At 40.4% G+C, this 19524-nt stretch overlaps 1 protein-coding gene across 1 annotated transcript in view; it reads right to left on the bottom strand.

Moving 5' to 3' along the window:
• The window catches only part of PGAP1 (post-GPI attachment to proteins inositol deacylase 1), a 316353-nt gene that overhangs the window by 125848 nt on the left and 170981 nt on the right, over nucleotides 1–19524 (bottom strand). Inside the window, exon 17 of the mRNA XM_072120897.1 lies at nucleotides 9401–9467. Within this exon, the coding sequence (XP_071976998.1) occupies nucleotides 9401–9467 (67 nt within the window). The remainder of the gene's footprint in view (nucleotides 1–9400; nucleotides 9468–19524) is intronic.

Genomic DNA, 19524 nt, shown 5'->3' with positions numbered 1-19524 from the left:
CTTATTTTAGAGTGCATAACATTTTTTAAATCACTTTTTAGAGCATTTTTTATAGGGTATTAATTAAAAATGATCTTTTTTCGGAATGATTTTGCGTTTTTTTTCTCCGGCGTTCATTGTGCGGGTCCAGTAACGATTCTGTTTTATTATACAGATTGTTACGGACGCGGCAATACCAAATATGTGGGGGGGTTTTATGTTTTTTATACTTTATTAAGTGTTTTTATGGGAAAGCGACATTTTAGGGGCTTATATTTTAATGTATTTATTTTTTATTTATTCTAATGTGTAGTGTTCAATGTTTTTCACTTATACATACTTGAACTTGAACCAGTGATGCTCTGATCGCTGGTTCAAGTTCAATACACTGCTCTACAATACTATTTTATTGTAGAGCAGGGAAATCTGTCTGGCATGCTCGCACATGCTCAGACAGTTTGCAGTCAGACCCGGAAGGGGTCTGACTGCCAGGGAAACCGGGCAGCACCGGGGCACATGCCAATCCTCGGAGCTGCCCAGAAGTGGATCGGATCCCCCGGTAAGCGGCACGGGGAATCCGATCCATAGCGGAAACACCCTTACACACCGCGGTCATGCTTGACTGCGGTGTGTAAGAGGTTAACACCCGCAATCGGAGTCGGCTCTGATCGCTGGTGTTAGCACAGGCTGTCAGCTGTGATAGATAGCTGACAGCCGCTTCTTCTGGTACCGGCTCCGTTCGTGAGCCGGTGCCAGAAGCAGGATGTTATACTATGTCCTGGTGCGCTTAGCAAGTAGCCCCGGGGACGTAGTATAACGTCGTGGTGTGCCTAGGGGTTAACCTATGTAAACACCTGAACATACATTAAAAATGATAGCGGCAAAAGCGAAATTTTTTGCTGCACAAATCAGCACAAATGTAGCACTAACATTCGATAGCAGTTTTGTTTGATTTGGTTAATGTGGGGGGACTGGTTGAACTTTTCACCTTTAATTTTTTGTTCATTTATTCAAAACAAAAGCAGCACAAACAAAAATTTGGGCAGCACAAACCAGCACAAACGTAAAATTCGGCACCAGTTTGGTTTCGTTTGGGCAATGTGGGGGGGGGGGGGGCTGGTTGACCTGTGATGACATCTGGAAACTTTCATCAATATCTTAAAAACGATAGCGGCACAAACAAAAATTTCTTCTGCACAAACCAGCACAAATGTAGCACAAACATTTGACACCAATTTTGTTTGATTTGAAGAAGGTGGGGGGGGGGTGCCAACTTCACTCAGGTCACCTCAGGCCCTTGTGAATCAACACAGTCTTTGTTTTTGCAGACCCTTACTCACCCGAATATACACTTAATTGCTGCCCTGAATTTGTGGCATTAATATCTCTCAATCAGATCCATCCAGAAGCTCCAGTAAGAACAGGATCCCCACCATACACCCTAAGAAACCAGAAAGACTACAGGTATTTCAACAACAATACCAAAAATCCCAAGAGAGTACCAAAATATTTCTGGACAGCACGAGAGACAAGTTGTCCAAAATTAGGCAGGAAATTCGCTCTCCAAACATCCATCTTTCCACCACGCTATAAAAGTTCCCAGATATGTCCCCCTTCAAACTACCTCAGATTATAATCAGGATCCTATAATCAGGATCCAGTAAGTCCTCCTGCTTCGAGATCTACTCCGGATCCTCCTGTGTCTAGCCAAACAGCTAGTTCCTGTGTTTCATCAGTAATCTTGGCAAAACGAGAAAAGCACAATCTACTTAAAAAGTAAATACAGGGGACACAAGAATTTTCAACCCTTCTTCATATAGCCTACATGCGTAAGAAGAAAGCGTGAGCAAAAAATGACTTTTTTGCCCCATGGACAGGGCAGATAATTTCCAACTTTTTCTTGACCTACCATATATATACCTGAGTATAAGCCGAGGTACCCAATTTTGACACAAAAAAAACTACAAAACATTGACTTGAGTATAAGCCTTGGGTGGGAAATGCAGCCGCTACTCATTAATAAAATGTCCAGTAGTCTCCCCTCATCAATAAAATGTTCACAGCAGCCCCTCCAATTAATAAAATGTTCAACAGAGATCACCCTTAAAAAAATAAACTTAGTACTCTGCCTCTGGCACTGTCCCCCAGCGTCCTCTTCTCTCTGCAGTAGGTCTTCGGCTTCCCGGCCGTGATAGCAGATGCAAGTCTATGTGATCTGCAAACTCACAAACTATGACATCAGCAGGTGGCAGTTCTGTGACGGCAGATCGCACAGACGTGCATCTGCCAGCACGGACTGGAAGCCGAAGACCTGCTGCAGGGAGAAGAGAACGCCAGGGAACAGCCACGGAGGGCGAGTACTATATTTATTTTTTATATACCCGAGTATAAGCCAAGTGGGGCTTTTTCAGCACATAAATTGTGCGGTGACTAGCCTGGGGGACAAAATGATGTGCCAGAAATTGTAGATTTCTTGGGGGCACTCGTGGTGCTGCAGATGGAAAATCAATAATCTAAACTTGGTACAAGTGAAGGAGAGACTGGGAGGGAATCAAGGACCCACGGGATCCTGTGTCCGCACCGGCCAGCAGCAGCGCATAGCGGCACAGATCGCACCTGCGCACTGTACCGATGGAGATACAGCTGAGTGTGCATGCGTCATACATCGTCCGCGGTGCTGACATTCGGAGTCGTCTTTGATGAGTTGTATGTGAGTGCTGGTAGGATATCTCTCGCTGTGAATATGAGGCATGGATTCCTAAGCTGCCGTGTCTGTATTAATGGTGGGGGTAAGTGTAGGTTTGTGAGGGATGTATATGGGTGAAGTTAGTAGCCCTATATCTATTCAATTAGTTTGGGGAGATGATTAAAATATATAGTATAGGTTTTTTTTGCGGGTTAAAGATTCTGGATCCTATTAAAAAATTTTCATGTTGGTATTGGGGTTTTTTTGGTCTTACAGACGGTAGGTTAGAGAAAGGGGCTATAAATTATTAGTCAGAAAAAACTCGATATTCTAGTTTGCTATACACGGAAGGAGGGAATTTTATGCATATATATATACTAGACTCCTTTTTCCTCTCCCGCAGCACGGAATGAGCTTATATTGAAAGTGTTGCATATAAACTCTCTTGCACAAAGAGGTTAGTCTCTCCTCCTTGTTCCCTCTTATCTTCATATAAACAATATCTACCTCATTCAGGGGCGTAACTACAGCCGTAGCCGCCATAGCAGCCGCTATGGGGCCTGCAGTGTCAGGGGGCCCCCGTCATCCGCTCTGACACAATAAAGAATGGAGGATGTGATGTGTATATGGTGTCTGCATACACTGTATGTGTGTGTGTATGCACATGAGTGTATTTATCTATGATTGTAACTCACATGTGTGAGTATACTAATATGTATATTTTTAAGTGGGAAGTGGGCGCCATGCAGTAGCCTGCTAGGGGGCCCTGTCTCCTAGTTACGCCACTGCTCTTTGTTGATATATAACCATTTTTGGCATACATACTCTTTATGATACACTTTTACTCAAATTCTTTAATGTATTTGTATGAATCTTCCGATATTTATTATTAACCTCCTGAATTTTTCCATCCTGAAAATTTTTATGCAGTCTTCTCCTTCTGAATGGTAATTTTATGAATTGTGTCTCAAAATCCCTGATGAATTCAATGTTAAGTACCTACCAGAATGGTATGATCTGAAAAAATGTTACATCTACTGCTTTTATGTTTTCATAATGATTTATGTAAAATTATACCCATGTAAGTTCACATACACGGTGTAGTGTATACGACCAAAAGAAGTCTTTTTAAATGTTACAGAAATAACCAGACCTGAAGAAGGGGCAAGTTCTCCCCGAAACGCGTCGTACAAGTTCCTATGGGAGGATATACCAGTTGCTCCCACAAGAGTTTGTAAACACAACATATTGGGCATCACAACGTCCGTTACAACCCGTACAATAAAATAAAATCCTCACTGGACCCGTACCTTGGACGGCGTAAAAAAAAACACAAAAAAACTTGCAAAAATGAAATTTTCACATCTGACCTCATAAAAGGCGCATAAAAAGTAATCAAAAAGTAAAATTTACCCCGACATGATACCAAGAACAAGTACAGCTTGTCCTGCAAAAAATAAGCTATAAACCAGCTCTGTAACCAAAAAAACAAATGTTCTGCCCCTTGTTACATGGCGATACAAAAACAATTAAATTTCTCACAAAATGAGTTCTATACTCTGCAAAACAAGTTAACCATAAAAAAGCCATATAAATGGGGTATCGCCGTAATCGTGATGACCCATAGAATAAAGATAACACATTATTTTTATGGTATGGTGAACGTCCGGCGAAAAAAATGCTAAAAACCATAAACAAGAATGAATTATTTTTTTAACCACCACCAAGAGAGAGTTAATAAAATCTGATTATTGGCTATTGAGCCCCCCCGTAAAGGATGTCCCTGAAAAGTGGATTTCATCCGCAAAAAAAAAAAAATCTCCCATATGTCCAAATTACAAAAAAAATAAACATTTTATAGCCTGTAAAATGTGACATTTCAGATCTGCTCTGAATGGCGCAGCTTCCCTTCTATGCACGGCCGTGTGCCCATACAGCAGTCACCACCACATATGGGGCATCCTCATACTCGGGAGAAATTGGGTATCAAACTTTGTGGAGTTTTTTGTCATTTAATACTTTGTAACGGTTTAATTTTTGACCAAAATTAATACATTGTCTAAAAAAAATACAGCTTGTAAATTACACCTTCATATTGTTTTAACCCATGTGAAGCATCTAAAGGGTTAACACACTTCTTAAAGTAGATTTTTTACACATTGAGGGGTGTAGTTTCTAAAATGGCATGATATATGTGGTTTTACTGCTGTTTAGGCCTCTCAAAGTCAGTTAAAGCTGAGCATGTGCCTCTAAATAAGGGTTTTGGCGATTTTCATAAAAATGAGAAAAATTGCACCCAAAATTCTGAACCTCCTAACAACCTAGAAAAGAGAGAGGAGGTATAAAACCCTGTGCCGATATAAAGCAGACATTTGGGAAATGTTAGTTATAAAGTTACTTGGGTTCTAGGACTATCTGCCTGAAAAGCAGAAAATTTTGAACTTTGAAAATGAAAAATTTCCAGAAATTTTTGCCAAATTTCAATTTTTTTCATAACTAAACACAAAAAATATCATCAAAATTTTTCTATTACTGTGAAGTACAATGTGTGACGGTAAAACAATCTCAAAATCCCCTGGACATGTTAAAGCGTCGCGAAGTTATAACCTCCTATAATGACACAGGGCAAATTTTAAAAATCAGGCCTGGACACGAAGGCATAGACACGAAGGGGTTAATGTAGTGCGCAGAGAATGGCTTTAAATGCATTAACCGGTTCAGGACCGGGCCCTTTCTTGTTTTTTCATTTCCAATTTTCACTCCCCACCTTGAAAAATCTATAACTTTTTTATTTTTACACGTAAAGAGCTGTGTGAGGTCTTGTTTTCTGCGTAACAAATTGCACTTCATAAATGTGGCATTGAATATTCCCTGCCGTGTACTGTGAAGCGGGGGAAAAAATTCCAAATGCAGTGAAAATGGTGAAAAAAATGACATGTCTACTTTATTCTTTGGGTCAATACGATTACGCAGATACCAAATTTGTATAGGTTTAAAATGTTTTCATACATTTACAAAAACTAAAAGCTCCTGTACAATTTTTTTTTTGATTTTGCCATCTTCTTGCGCTAATAACTTTTTCATACTTTGGTGTATGGAGCTGTGGGTGGTGATGATGTTCTCAATAATATTATTTTTAGGACTTTACGAGCTTTTGATCACTTTTTATAGAATTTTTTTTAAATTTTTTTAAATGGCAAAAAAGTGCAATTTTTGACCTTGGGCCCGATTGTCAGTTACAGGGTTAAACGCAGTGAAAAACCGTTAGTATATTTTGATAGATCTGGCATTTTCGGATACGGCAATACCTAATGTGTTTATGATTCTAACTGTGTGTTTAGATTTATATCAGTTCTAGGGAAAGGGGGGTGCTTTGAATTTTTAGGTCTTTTTATTATAAATTTTTTTTTTTAAACTTCTTTTTTATTTTTATTTTTACTATTTTTCAGACTCCCTAGGCTACTTTGACCCTAGGTTGTCTGATCAATCCTACCATATACTGCCATACTACAGTATGGCAGTATATGGGGATTTTCCTCCTCATTCATTACAATGTGCTGATAGCACATTGTAATGAATGGGTTAACACGAAGCAGCCTCGGGTCTGAGTGCATTGGAAGCTGCCGGCCGCCAGTGTTTTTGTAGCCACTGGCAGCTTCGCAGGCGGCGATCAGTGGAAAAGCACCCGCAATCGTTGCTGGCACCGATCGCGGGAGTTACCGGTAAGCCTTCACTGCAATATGCAGCAAAGACTTACCGGCTATGGAGAGGGCTCAGCCTGTGAGCCCTCTCTAGGCACCCGCACCCGGCATATGAAGTACTATTACATCAAATGTCAGTAAGGGGTTAAATTAAGGAATAATTGAAACTTGTTGAATTTGGACGTTGGGCAGGATGAGAGTCCCTTGGTTAACAACTGTAGTTTGTGTGTCTGGAGGGGTTAGGAGGATAGATTGAAAATATTTACATTGGTTTTTTGTTCTTTTTTGGGTTCTGAATTAAAATGGTTGGTTCCAGGGGTGGTTGAGATGTTAGTGTTGGTTCCTTTATGGTTGCTGTTTCTTCTATATAAGCTACATAAACTACAAACTACATAACATAAAACTATGATAATGTAATCAAGTATAGTAATCTACTATCCTGCGCATTCACTGATGTATACAGGCAGTCCCCGGGTTACATACAAGATAGGGTCTGTAGGTTTGTTCTTAAGTTGAATTTGTATGTAAGTCGAAACTGTATATTTTATCATTGTAATCCCAGCCAGAACTTTTTTGGTCTCTGTGACAATTGGGTTTTAAAAATGTTGGGTTGTCATAAGAATCAATATTAACACTAAAGCTTCAATACAGACACCAGTGATAACTGTTATAGCTGTTTATTGTAGCCTAGGACTAAAGGACAATAAATTACCAATATCCAGAGGTCCGTTTGTAACTAGGGGTCGTCTGTAAGTCGAGTGTTCTTAAGTAGGGGACCGCCTGTATATACACACAATCTATACGTCCCCAACTACTTTCCCCTTTTTACTATAAATATCTTTTGACACCATAACCAACCATAAATTTTAGGTACCCAACCATGAACTAATCTAACCATAGTATCCCACCCCCCTTTCCGTCCTTTATCCCGCATCCTCACCATCGTTATAACTTTATTCAATATGATTAGATCAATTACTTATGTTTTCACCAGCAAATATCTATTCTCTTTTGCCATTTTATCTCTTATGCTTATATTTTATAAATATTTATAATACTTTAGCCTCCATCATAAACCAGATTCCCCTGCAGGCACTTCACAAAGTATTTCCCCGCCAATCATTTTATCTACAGTCCTAACGCAGACTCATTTTTGAGCACACAACCATATGCGCATGCGCGACTGAAGATCTGACACCGCACTCTTAGCGGACATGCAGCTGGTGGGAAACATCGCACTGCACATGCTCCTGCTTTCATTTCGGGCATGAGCCACTCCTACCACACCAGCACATTTAAAGCATAAAGCATTGCCAGGTTGTTCCCTACAGCTCAGGGCATCCTAAACTATGGCCCCCAGCACCAGATAAACCACCAATTTTATTTATTTATTGATGTCAGCAACATTTTATTTTTACTACTGACACTTATAGGGATGTAGTAGAAGGTCAGGACAGGCAGCACGGGATCAAAGTCAATAAGGGAACCGGATTCACAACACAATATCACAATAACAGTGTAGGGCACATGAACATAGCTTTCTCTAAGGCACAAAGATCCGGCAGGGGACACAGGTAGAGGAAGGAATTTATCTTTGCAGGTGGCACGCTGACCCTTTAAATTTTACAGAATGATGAGACTGCCGATTGAGCCGGGAGAGGGGAGTCTACGTGCAGGCAGGCACCGGGGCACAGTAAGGCACAAGGCTGTGCCTGCGACCCAGGATATGGGTCACATGGCACCCATGACAATTTGCATATCTTGTTATGCACTTTAGCCATCCACACTGATTTATATGCTATTAGAATTATATATAATCCTTAAAATGTTATATATAATCCTGAGAATTGTCTACCACTAAAAGTTTTAATGAAAATGTATTTATACTATAATTATGTCTTCTAAAGTATTAGGAACCGCCGAGTCACAGTTATTAACTTCATATTTTGAACTGTTCCTTATAACATGATCTGTGTATATGTTTTGTTTTATTACTTTTATAGTCTCGTTCACTTGATAAAGTGGTACTTGGCAAACCCCAAACGCGTTGTGCCTTTGAGATGTTTCAAACTAATAAAACTAAAAACATACAAATTAGCACACTATTGATGTAATCCTGTTTCCACCTCATGTGTGCAGCATTCATCCCAACATGCGTTCCTCCACTGTACATACACACATATATACACACATATATATATAAACACACAAACTAAATAATTCCCAATATAAATGTAAAAAATGGTTGCTTCACAATAAAAACATCACTCCCACCCATTTGTGACTATACGAATAATAGCAAAATGAGTGTCAGACATTAGAGAATGAATTTATTATATATGTGTCACAAAAAAGGGGTTAAAAGAGGTGCACACTAGGGGTAATGTTGCTTGTGAAATAAAACAGACAAGGATGTTAATTGGAGTCTACCACCTCCAAAGTCATCCACAAGTAAAAACCGCATGGTGTAGACCACTTTTTTCTTTTCTTGAAAATATTTTATCAGTATCAGGTATCGTGATACTTCGCATGATATTGAATTGAACTCCAAATTTTGCTATCAGTGAAACCCTACACTACACAGAGATAAAAGTTTTAAAACCAATTCTTCGTATGAGAGTTTTAGAGATATATCCTGCATCATTTAAAAAATATACATTGCAAAGTAAAATCCAAGACAGGAAATACGTAAGCTATTTAAATAAAAATTAGTATACAATAAATCAGTCCTCATACACACAACCAAATATGTTATTAAGCCGTAAAAATGGCAGCTAGGTTACGAACGCCATAGAGATCTTTTGTGCAGGGTCACAGTGCGGTGAGCACACCATGTCTAACTGCAAAGCGACCTAGCTTCCTATGGAGATGGGAGGGGTGAGGACCAGAAACCGCCCCCCTTCTCCATCGAGCTGAAAACAGGGCGCAAATCAAGCCTAGTTTGTGGACCATTTTTGTGCATGAGGCCTAAAACTGTAAAGATCTAAATAGTATATCATTGAATAAAGTTAACAGTAAATACAAAATACAATACCTTGGCACTCTAATTATATCCTCATGTGACCATGGCACATGTAATCTGTAGATGTTGGTTTTCATTTCTGCAAAATAAATGAATCAAATAAGTATTGCAATTTGCTTTCTATACGCCGGTTTTGTACATATCTAGGACAATAAGTTGTCATCGGGACCATAGTGATGGCCTGTTGTATAACTTACTTCCGTTGAGGCGTTTCACTGACGAAGGTGGTTCACGCAGCCAGGCTACAATTTTACACACCAGATTGTCAGGTATTTAAATTGGGGAGTAAGTAGTCTAGCTACTATTAAACTGAACACACAGACACATGGTGACCATCACTTGCCCCTGAAAAAGTTACAGTCTAGTTCCAAAATGTGAGGAGTTCGGACTCTCTTAGTCCTTAATTTTCTTTACCACGTGACCATGACCTAGTATTTGCACTTTGTGTATTGTATATTAGGTAATTGGGGTTATGCATGCTGATATTTTATCTGTCTGGCAGCTGTAATTAAATTATTATATCTAGTTGGTATACATTTTCACATATTTTCATTTTATTATACTTGACAGAACTTTGGGGGTCCACTAGTACACTGCTCTGTACCTTCCTATGCCCATTGGCATAGGTGCAAATGTGTTCCATTGCATCTTTTTAAGTGTTTTTATTTTTTTGACCTTTACCTTCAATTGTATCCATTTCAGCTTTGGCATTTGAAATATCGTCACAGGCTGTTACACTGTGCTGGAGCATTTCCCACTCCTACTGTGTGCTAAAATGTCCTCTGGTGCCGTGAAATTAAAGCAGACAGAAGGAGGGGGAAAGTGCTCGTTCACAGTGTAACAGCCTGTGAAGCTACAGCATGGAGATAACATCCCAAGCGCCCTTTCCTTGGTAGTTGGTAGATTCCCATTAAACATTTAAACATACCAAAAGTATATGAATTTTGACCACCACGGACGATGATGTAAGCCTACACCTGGGAGCGGATTGTAAGTGTTACCCGGTTTTTCCGAGAGTCTATTACAAAGCAGGTTGTACTTGCTACGGTGTGATATCACCAGGTCACTCCACAGGCATAATCAAAAGCATAGTCGTGGACAGGCAGGAGGTCGAGAAAGGCAGCACAGGATCAGAGCTGAAGACATAGCGGGAGGTCAGGACAGGCAGCACAGGAGCAAAGTCAGGAACAGAACAGAGATCACAACGGGAAATCAGGATACATCTCAAAGGGCAAGGAACACAGCTTTCTCTCAGGCATAGAAGCACAAAGATCCGCAGGGGACACAGGAAGAGGCCGGGAATTTGAGAGGGAAGGTGGCCGGCCACCGCCAATTATCAGTGCGACATGGGACACGCGTGATGGAGCAAGGGGACTGCGGCTGGAACGAGGTAAGGTGAGTGCTGCCACGGGGGTCCAGGGGCACAGGTGTGTCTGCGACCTGTGAGATGGGTTGCTGGAGCACCCCGTGACAATACTAATCCAGCAATGACTTACCTTTCAGAATTTGTGCAATTAAGTAAGTGACTGGCTGAGATTACTCCAATTGTTCTGTAAATATCTATTTGGTCAGGGAATAGAGCCAACAACTAAATGTAATGAGGCGATCCAACACGTTAGAGTAAAATTAGGAGAAGGTGGAGAGAATGAAAGTAAAAGAGGGCCCTCAAAGACTGTATGATAAATGTTCACACAGAAGTTAAAGGAAACCTACCATTTAGAACGGCAGGGGTAAGCTGTAAGTATCAAGCACCAGCTCAGGGTGAGCTGGTGCCGGTACTTACTTTCGTTAACACGTTAACGGTACTTACTCTCGTTAACACTTTTTAAACTTTAGACCAGAACAGGCTTTGGCGCTGCGTGCGCGCAGCGCCGAAACCTCTCCTGCTCTAAAGTTTAAAAAGTGTTAAAACCGCGATACCGCGGTTTATAACACTAACAAAAGTAAGTACCGGCACCAGCTCACCCTGAGCTGGTGCTTGATACTTACAGCTTACCCCTGCTCGGTACTTACAGCTTACCCCTGCCATTCTAAATGGTAGGTTTCCTTTAAGCTCCAAAAGAAATTTTTCCACCTACTTGGATGATAGATCCAGGAGAGGGAATTTAAGACAAATTGGATTTGAGACAGAAAAAAAATTTCACTGGTTTATAAAAACAATGAGAGATCATTAAAATATACCTTACTCTAAGGCAGTGATGGCTAACCTATGGCACTGGTGCCAGAGGTGGCACTCGGAGCCCTTTCTGTGGGCACTCAGGCCATCACCAGAGATGACTCCAGGTATCTTCCTGCAGTGCCAGACAGCCCAGGACTTGCTGTGCACAGAGCTATATTAAAGTGACAGCTCTACCTGGGACTATTTTCTGCTTTATTGGTGTCCTCAGGCTGTTATCAATGAAAACTGTGACAGAGGAGGGAGTATAAATCACAAATTAAATTTCTGTGTTGGCACTTTGTGATAAATAAGCGGGTCTTTGTTGTAGTTTGGGCACTCGGTCTCTAAAAGGTTCACCATCACTGCTCTAAGGGATAAAGTGAGAATCTGGCCCACAGATATTCCATTCATTTATTTTTTTTTAGAAATGGAAGAGTGATGGAAGAGACTGTATAAAACGCATAGAGAATGTAATGTCCACCAAAGCCTGCACTAACTTTTTATTTGGAAGGAGGGGAGAAAGATTCAATTCTTGTCAATTTCCTTGTAAATGCTTTAACACCTTGATGTAGTCTGGCAGAGTTTATAAATTCCACTCCAGCAGTCAGTTTTGCACTAAAGCATTGGTGGCGAAACTATGGCATAGGTGCCAGAGGTGGCACTCAGAGCCCTCTCTATGGGCACCTGGGCCATCACCCCAACGCAGAGTTCGCGAGATAGGACTCAAGGCCTCCTGCTGTCCCAGGCAGCCCAGGACCCTAGAAGGAAGCTACAATGATAATTCAAACTTCTTCTCCTTATTTCTACTGTATAGGTGTCCTCAGGTGCCTATACAAATGAAACATGTAACAGAGCAGGGAGTAATAAGTTACTGTTTGAATTGTCGAATCGGCACTTTGCGAAAAATATGTGGGTTTCGGTTGCAGTTTGAGGAACTCGGCATCTAAAAGGTTTGCCATCACTGCCCTAAAGGAAGTTGGACAGACTGATCGATACTGCCTTTCACTATAATAGTCTCACCAAACAAGAGGTATAATACCTGAAAAACGATAATCGAGTAACACTGACACTTTATTTTATACCAAAAGGTGCACAAGTCATTAGTCGACCCCCCGGTAAGACCAATTGTGGGCAGAATAGCCAGTCTCTGTGAGATGGCAAGTATCTACCAGGACTTTTTCTTACAGCCGTATGTGCTTACATTGGAATCATACCTCAGACACTCCATGCACCTTATCGAATGGCTGGAAGGAACACAAATAGATCCAGGTATGTTGATGGTCACCATGGATGTTGGGGGCCTCTACACCAGCATCAGGCATGATGTTGGTGTAGAAACCGTTGCTTACTTTCTGAACAAACAGGAAAATGCAGATAGAAGCCATGATTCTTTCATATAGGATTTGCTAATGTTTGTACTCCAACAATTATTTCTTGTTTGACTGGACCTACTACCAGCAGGTTTACGGCACCGCAACCCCCATACACCAACCTTTTTTTAGGTTGGTGGGAGGAGATATGCCTGCGCCCAATAAAGTTGTTCAAATGGTACTGGTTCATAGATGACACCATATTGCTATGGAAGGGCACAGAGGAACAATGCTTGCAATTTATTGAGGTGTTAAATTAAACTACATTTAACATCAAACTCACTACTCAGATATGCAGAAGCAAGGTGGATTTTCTTGATCTACAGTTGAGGATCCAAGGAGACAAAAAAAAAAGAGACTACGCTATACTGGAAAAAAAAAGGTAACAATCAACATCCTCCACTACTACAGCTTCCGTCCAAAAAATCTGAAGAATGGTATACCGGTAGTACAGTTCCTCAGACTGAGATGCAACTGCAGTAATGAACAGGATTTCAAAGAGAATGCTTAAGAGCTGACATAAAGACAATGTAATACAGGTTACCCAAAAAGGTAATATCAAGAGCATACATAAAACAGCAACAGGAAAGAAATACAGTATTTCAATCTATAAGGCGTTACACACACTCACACAAAAAAAAAAAGAGATTGCTCACAAATTTCAACAATCAATGAAGCAACATTATGCAATAATACAGAAAAATTGGAACATTTTACTCTGTGAACAAAAACAGACACCTCATGTTGATCCAAAACCAAGACTTATAGCCAGAAGGGAGGATTCAAAATCAAAAGCAGTTATGCATGTAGAAATGTTAACATATGTCAATACATGGCAGAATACATGTCAATACATGCTCACAATACATGTCAATACATGCTCACAAGAAGAAAGAAGTATGCTATAAGACCCAAAAGACAAATTTTATTTGTACCATAGTACATCACGACACAAAAAACAAAAACATTTAAAAGTGTGAACAACACACAAATACAATCCAGCAGGAAGACCTAGCATATGATAGTGCTGGTCATCCCCTACTCCCCCTACTGGATAAAACCTCTCCTAGCTGCACAAATGTCAAGAAGATTTATTGGTGCTGAAAAGTAATAGAACTAAGTAAAATCAAAACGCAGGACCCCGGACAGAGACCCCCATGAGATCTTCAAGTACTCAAGCAACAACCATGCCACATTGCTGTCTGCAAGTAAATGCAATTGAAAACGTCTTATGAGGTCAATGAGGGTATCTACCTTCGGCAGCCAAGACCCAAACGAAGGAGAGGTGAGGGGAAGCTGGAGCACAAAACCCCACGCGTATCGCCACCCGACTTGACCCTTACTATATTTACTTAAGGAGTGCTAGTCCCACACCCTTTGTTTTTGGATTATTATATAAATGGTAGAACAAAAAAGAGTATGTTATAGTGTGTTCTCCCACAAAAGTTTACATAAGGCAAAAGTGGTCAGAAAACGTGTTTATCAACATATTTCCTCGATCAACACAGCTCATCGCAATCTGACAAAAGAAAAGAGCCTGACCTCTGTGGTGATGCAATTTTATTTTACATCAGCCTAATTAGTAAGTGTAGAAATGTAAAAAACTTTGGACTTGACAGGATCCAAATGAACATCAGGGGAGGAGAAGTAACGACCAAATGACTACAGTGAGAATTCTGCTGGATACATGAACTGCAGTCCATGGCAACGCAAGGCCTCAATGAAGAACTGTTTACCGCCTTCTCAAACCAAAATAAGGTAAGAATCCAGAATTTTTTTTTTTCTTGATCACGACACTTTCATCCATTCAGGACACTACATATGTCCATTATTATCATTCACATCTTCTCAGAAGATATTCATTCATCTACTTATTTCATAGTTCATCAAGTTCACACAAGCATTGCACTCACTTCACAATCAGCATATATATTACACATGACAACAGGCCAGAGAAGGATTTCTACCGAGGCTCTAACAGGCCACTGCACACTGTTATGTACACACAGAGGGGACTTGGCATACAAAAATATATTAGGGCACACCACTATATGACCATGGATTCATACACCGTATAATTTGTGGAGTTCTTTCTTGATGCTTTGGTGTTGCAAATTTGTTGTTAATTTCCTTGTTGCTTATTAATATCCGTTATTTTGATAGAAAATAGGATCTGCATTACCAACTACATTTACTGTATTGCCATATGGACGAAGTGAAGGCTGAGGCAATGGCCAGATGCCATAGAAAAATTCACGGACCCAGGAGAGTGTCAACTGAACCAAATATGAATACTTTTTTCATAAATGATTGCTCACACACAACTCTGCAAGAGATCTAATAGACTCTGCACCTTGTATTTACCTCTACCATCTGACATCTCAAGAAAATAGACATTTTTCTGAGAACTACCAAAATACAGAGTGCACTTCATAATTACCTCTATTATTAGGTATGGCGTCCAGTCTCCTTGGGGATGTGGCGTGGCTGTCTGGCCCCTGTGCAGACGCAGTGCTCCCGCATAGGAAGCAGGAGAAGTGGGTAAGATAAGGTAAGAATTTTTTGCTTGTCAGTTAAACTCATTGATGGTAATGTGTGCCAGGGATCTTTATATCACTGAAAGCCATTGCAGACACCTGTGCAAATTAGTTTGGCAGGTGTGTCCAATTAAAGGCAAGACTACTTAAGAAGTCTATCCCACATTATTAAGTAGCCTACATTTTCAGCCAAAATGGGAAAGAAAAAGGATGTGTCGGCTGCTGAGAAGCAACACATTGTGGTGTGTTCAGGTTAAGGCGTGACTACAATCAACACTGAAAAGAAACTTTATCGTGATCATCACACAATCAAGAAGTATGTAGCCGATTCACAGCACACACGTGTGCATGCTGATAAGGGCAAATTTTTGAAGGTGCTGGTGCTTCCAATGTCACCCGAACAACAAGATGCAGGATCCTTCAGAGGTTTGCAGCTCTGCGTAAGCCATCCTGTCAACCTCCTCTATCTTCTGCACACAAGCAGAAACGGCTCCAGCACCCCAAACAATACATGAAGAGTGACTTCAAAACGGTTTTGTTCACTGATGAGTGCTGTGCCACGCTCAATGGTCCAGATGGATGGAGTGGAGGATGGCTGGTTGATGGACACCCCATGCAAACACGGCTACGGCACCAACAAGGAAGAGGTGGAGTAATGTTTTGGGCTGGAATCATGGGGAGTGAGATTGTCGGACCCTTTAGGATCCCTGAAGCGGTAAAGATGAACTCCATAATGTATGTGGAGTTTCTCAAACAGAACTTCTTGCCATGGTTCAAAAAGAAGAACCTTGCATTCTGCCGCGAGATCATTTTCATGCAAGATAATGCACCGTCTCATGCTGCAAATAACACATCTGCATCACTGGCTGCTATGGGCATAAAAAGGGGACAAACTTATGGTGTGTCCCCCATGCTCCCCTGACCTGAAAACCTCTGAAGCATCATCAAGAGGAGTGTCTATGATGGCGGGAGGCAGTTCACATCTAAGCAACAGCTCTGGGACGATAAAAAAATTTGGCAAAAATTGTGCCGCTGTTGTCCAGAAATATTAGCTAACTACCAAGGGGAATAATCCCCAATTATTGAGGTAAAATTGATTTATTAAAAGTCAAAATAAATAAATATGCAGGTGTACTATAACTAGGATATTAAAAAGTCCTTACTGATGCGTTTCGGGTATAACACCCTTTCTCAAAGTGCAGGACAGAAATGAAGTCAGCATACAAGTTAAATATATAAATTTAACTTGTATGTTGACTTAAAGGGGTATTCTCATTTGGGCATTCACATTCAGTTTCATTAATCTGCCATATATAAACATTTCTTCAATTGGATGATATTAAAAAAAATGTTACTGTGTGAAGAAAATATCTCATTAATGTAGCTATGTTGTCCCTTAGAAACGAGATAGCTTCCTCGGTTACGACCACGTCACACTCCAGGAGCAGTGGCCAGACATGTGCTATTCAGTACTGCCTGACCTCCTGGATTCAGCAATCATTACTACAGGACAGCTCCGGAACACACAGTAACTCCCGGGCATTTCATATACAAAAACTTTTTGTTTATTTGTTCAATCCCTCCAGCAGAGGTGGCCGTATCCAGGGACACAGTCTTGTTTCTAAGGGACCATATTACTACACATATGAGAAATTATCTTCACACAGGAACTTTTTTTTTAATAACATCTAATTGAAGAAATGTTTATATATGGCAGATTAATTAATCTGGATGTGAATGCCCAGACGAGAATACCCCTTTAATTCCTATATATACGCAGATTTTATAAATATATATATATATATATATATATATATATATATATATATACATATAAATAAATACACACAATAAAAGAAGGCAGATCATACAGAATAGCAAATTGGGGAGCAACCCCTCACAAGACCAATCACATGTGCTTGATAAATTCACCCTTTCAGGATGGTCGTACATTTTAGAGACCGATTGCCCAAACTCAACCAAGACCCACTAATTTATCGCGAAGTGCCAACACAGAAATTTAATTAGTCATTTATACTCCCTGCTCTTTCACAGCTTTCATTCATATCAGCACCCAGAGGACACCAATAAAGCAGAAAATAGAAGAAATTTGGATGATCATTGTAGCTTCCCACCAGGGTCCCATAAACAGGAAGAATTGTCATGGCCGGAGCAGGAGCTACAATGATAATCCAGATCTGGCCACACCCTCCCACTCCTCCAGTAGTCCCAGGTAGCACTGTCACTTTAAAATAGCTCTGTATACAGCAAGTCCTGGGCTGTCTGGAACTGCAGGAAGATACATGGAGTCCTCTCTGGTGATGGCCCGGGTGCCCACAGAAAGGGCTCTGAGTGCTACCTCTCGCACCCGTGCCATAGGTTCGCCACCACTGCTATAAGGAATCAGGCATCTAATAAACTGTATACATAAATAAAAGGTTTTCATGTGAAGACTTACACTTTCTCATGACAACAGGTGCCTTGGTGGTTGAGAAGGCGCGCAAGCGCCATAGTAAATACGCATGCGCGGTGTGGCATATAGGACGTCCGGCCTTGCGTGGTAGTTACCATATAATAAGGGTGTACTGATATGGATGCGCGTAGCGGACCAAATGTATAAAGGATATTATGTATATAAAAGCATATGTAATACATGATTAATTAATATGACGGATGAAATAGAAGACCCAAACAATAAAACAAGTAATATTAACCCTTAAACGAACTGGCCCTTTTTTGTTTTTTCATTTCCATTTTTCACTCCCCAATCTATAACTTTTTTATTTTTACATGTAAAGCTTGTTTATTTTTACATGACAGCTTGTTTTCTGCGTAACAGATTGCACTTCATAGTGATGGTACTGAATATTCTATGCAGTGTACTAGGAAGAGGGAAAAAGATTTCAAATGCAATGAAAATTGTGCCGTTTTCAATGCTACCAATTTTAGGACTGTACAAACTCTTGATAACTTTTTATTGAATTTTTTATATTTCTCAAAAAGTACCATTTTCGACTTGGGCGCTTTTTTCCATTACGGGGTTAAAATGCAGTGAAAAACCATAATTATATTTTGATAAATGGGGCATTTTTGGATGCGGTGATACCTAATGTGTTTATGATTGTTACTGTTTATTTATATTTATATCAGTTCTAGGGAAAGTGGGGTGATTTAAAACATTATTTTAAGAAAACCTTAAAAATTCTAACTTTTTTTTATTTTTAATTTCACTATTTTTCAGACCGCCCTGGGGTACTTTAACCCTAGGTTGTCTAATCAATCCTACCATATACTGCCATACAACAATATGGCAGTATATTGGAATTTTCCATTGGGAAGACCCAAGGCTTTCATGGCGACCGATCGGCTAGCACCGATCGCGGGTGTTACTGGCAATATGCAGCAAAGACTTACCGGCTATGGAAAGGGCTCAGCCCGTGAGACACTATCTAAGCTTTAGTTAAAATCCGCGGGCACAAGTGACTGGAGGATATATATCCAAAACATTTCTCTCTGTTTTAAATTATTAAATCTACATGGGTGGGTGCTCTTTATACATTCTTTCAGTGTAATGGAAAATTTGTTATAATTATAATTGTGATAAATAAATGCATGCCTGGAGACCCTATGTTGTAAAAAAAAAAACATTCTCTATATTACTCTGATGTTTATTGAGTCGTTCTCTTAACGTGAGAATCTTTCTACGAATATATTGTAAAATGCATGTACATTCCAATAGGTAGATGACATATATATTTTGTAGGACTTGGCTCTTTCAAGACTCCCTTTCCAAACAATGAAGATGTCATCTATGTATCTTTTAACCCCTTAACGCTCTGCGCCGTAGCTCTACGGCGCAGAGGTATAAGGGATGTATGAAGAGGGCTCACGGGCTGAGCCCTCTTCATACAGAGGTGGGGGTTTTTGCATTTTGCACAAAACCCCCACCGCTAATAACCGCGGTCGGTGCTTGCACCGATCGCGGCTATTAACCCTCTAAACGCCGCCCGCAAAGTCGCGGGCGGCGTTTAAAAGACGGCGGCGCGCGGGCGTCGCCATCTTTTTTTCGAT

This window comes from Engystomops pustulosus, chromosome 8 (assembly GCF_040894005.1).
Source record: "Engystomops pustulosus chromosome 8, aEngPut4.maternal, whole genome shotgun sequence".
Lineage (NCBI taxonomy): Eukaryota > Metazoa > Chordata > Amphibia > Anura > Leptodactylidae > Engystomops > Engystomops pustulosus.
Note: the sequence above shows the minus strand (reverse complement) of the source record. Positions and strands in the feature narration are given on the sequence as shown.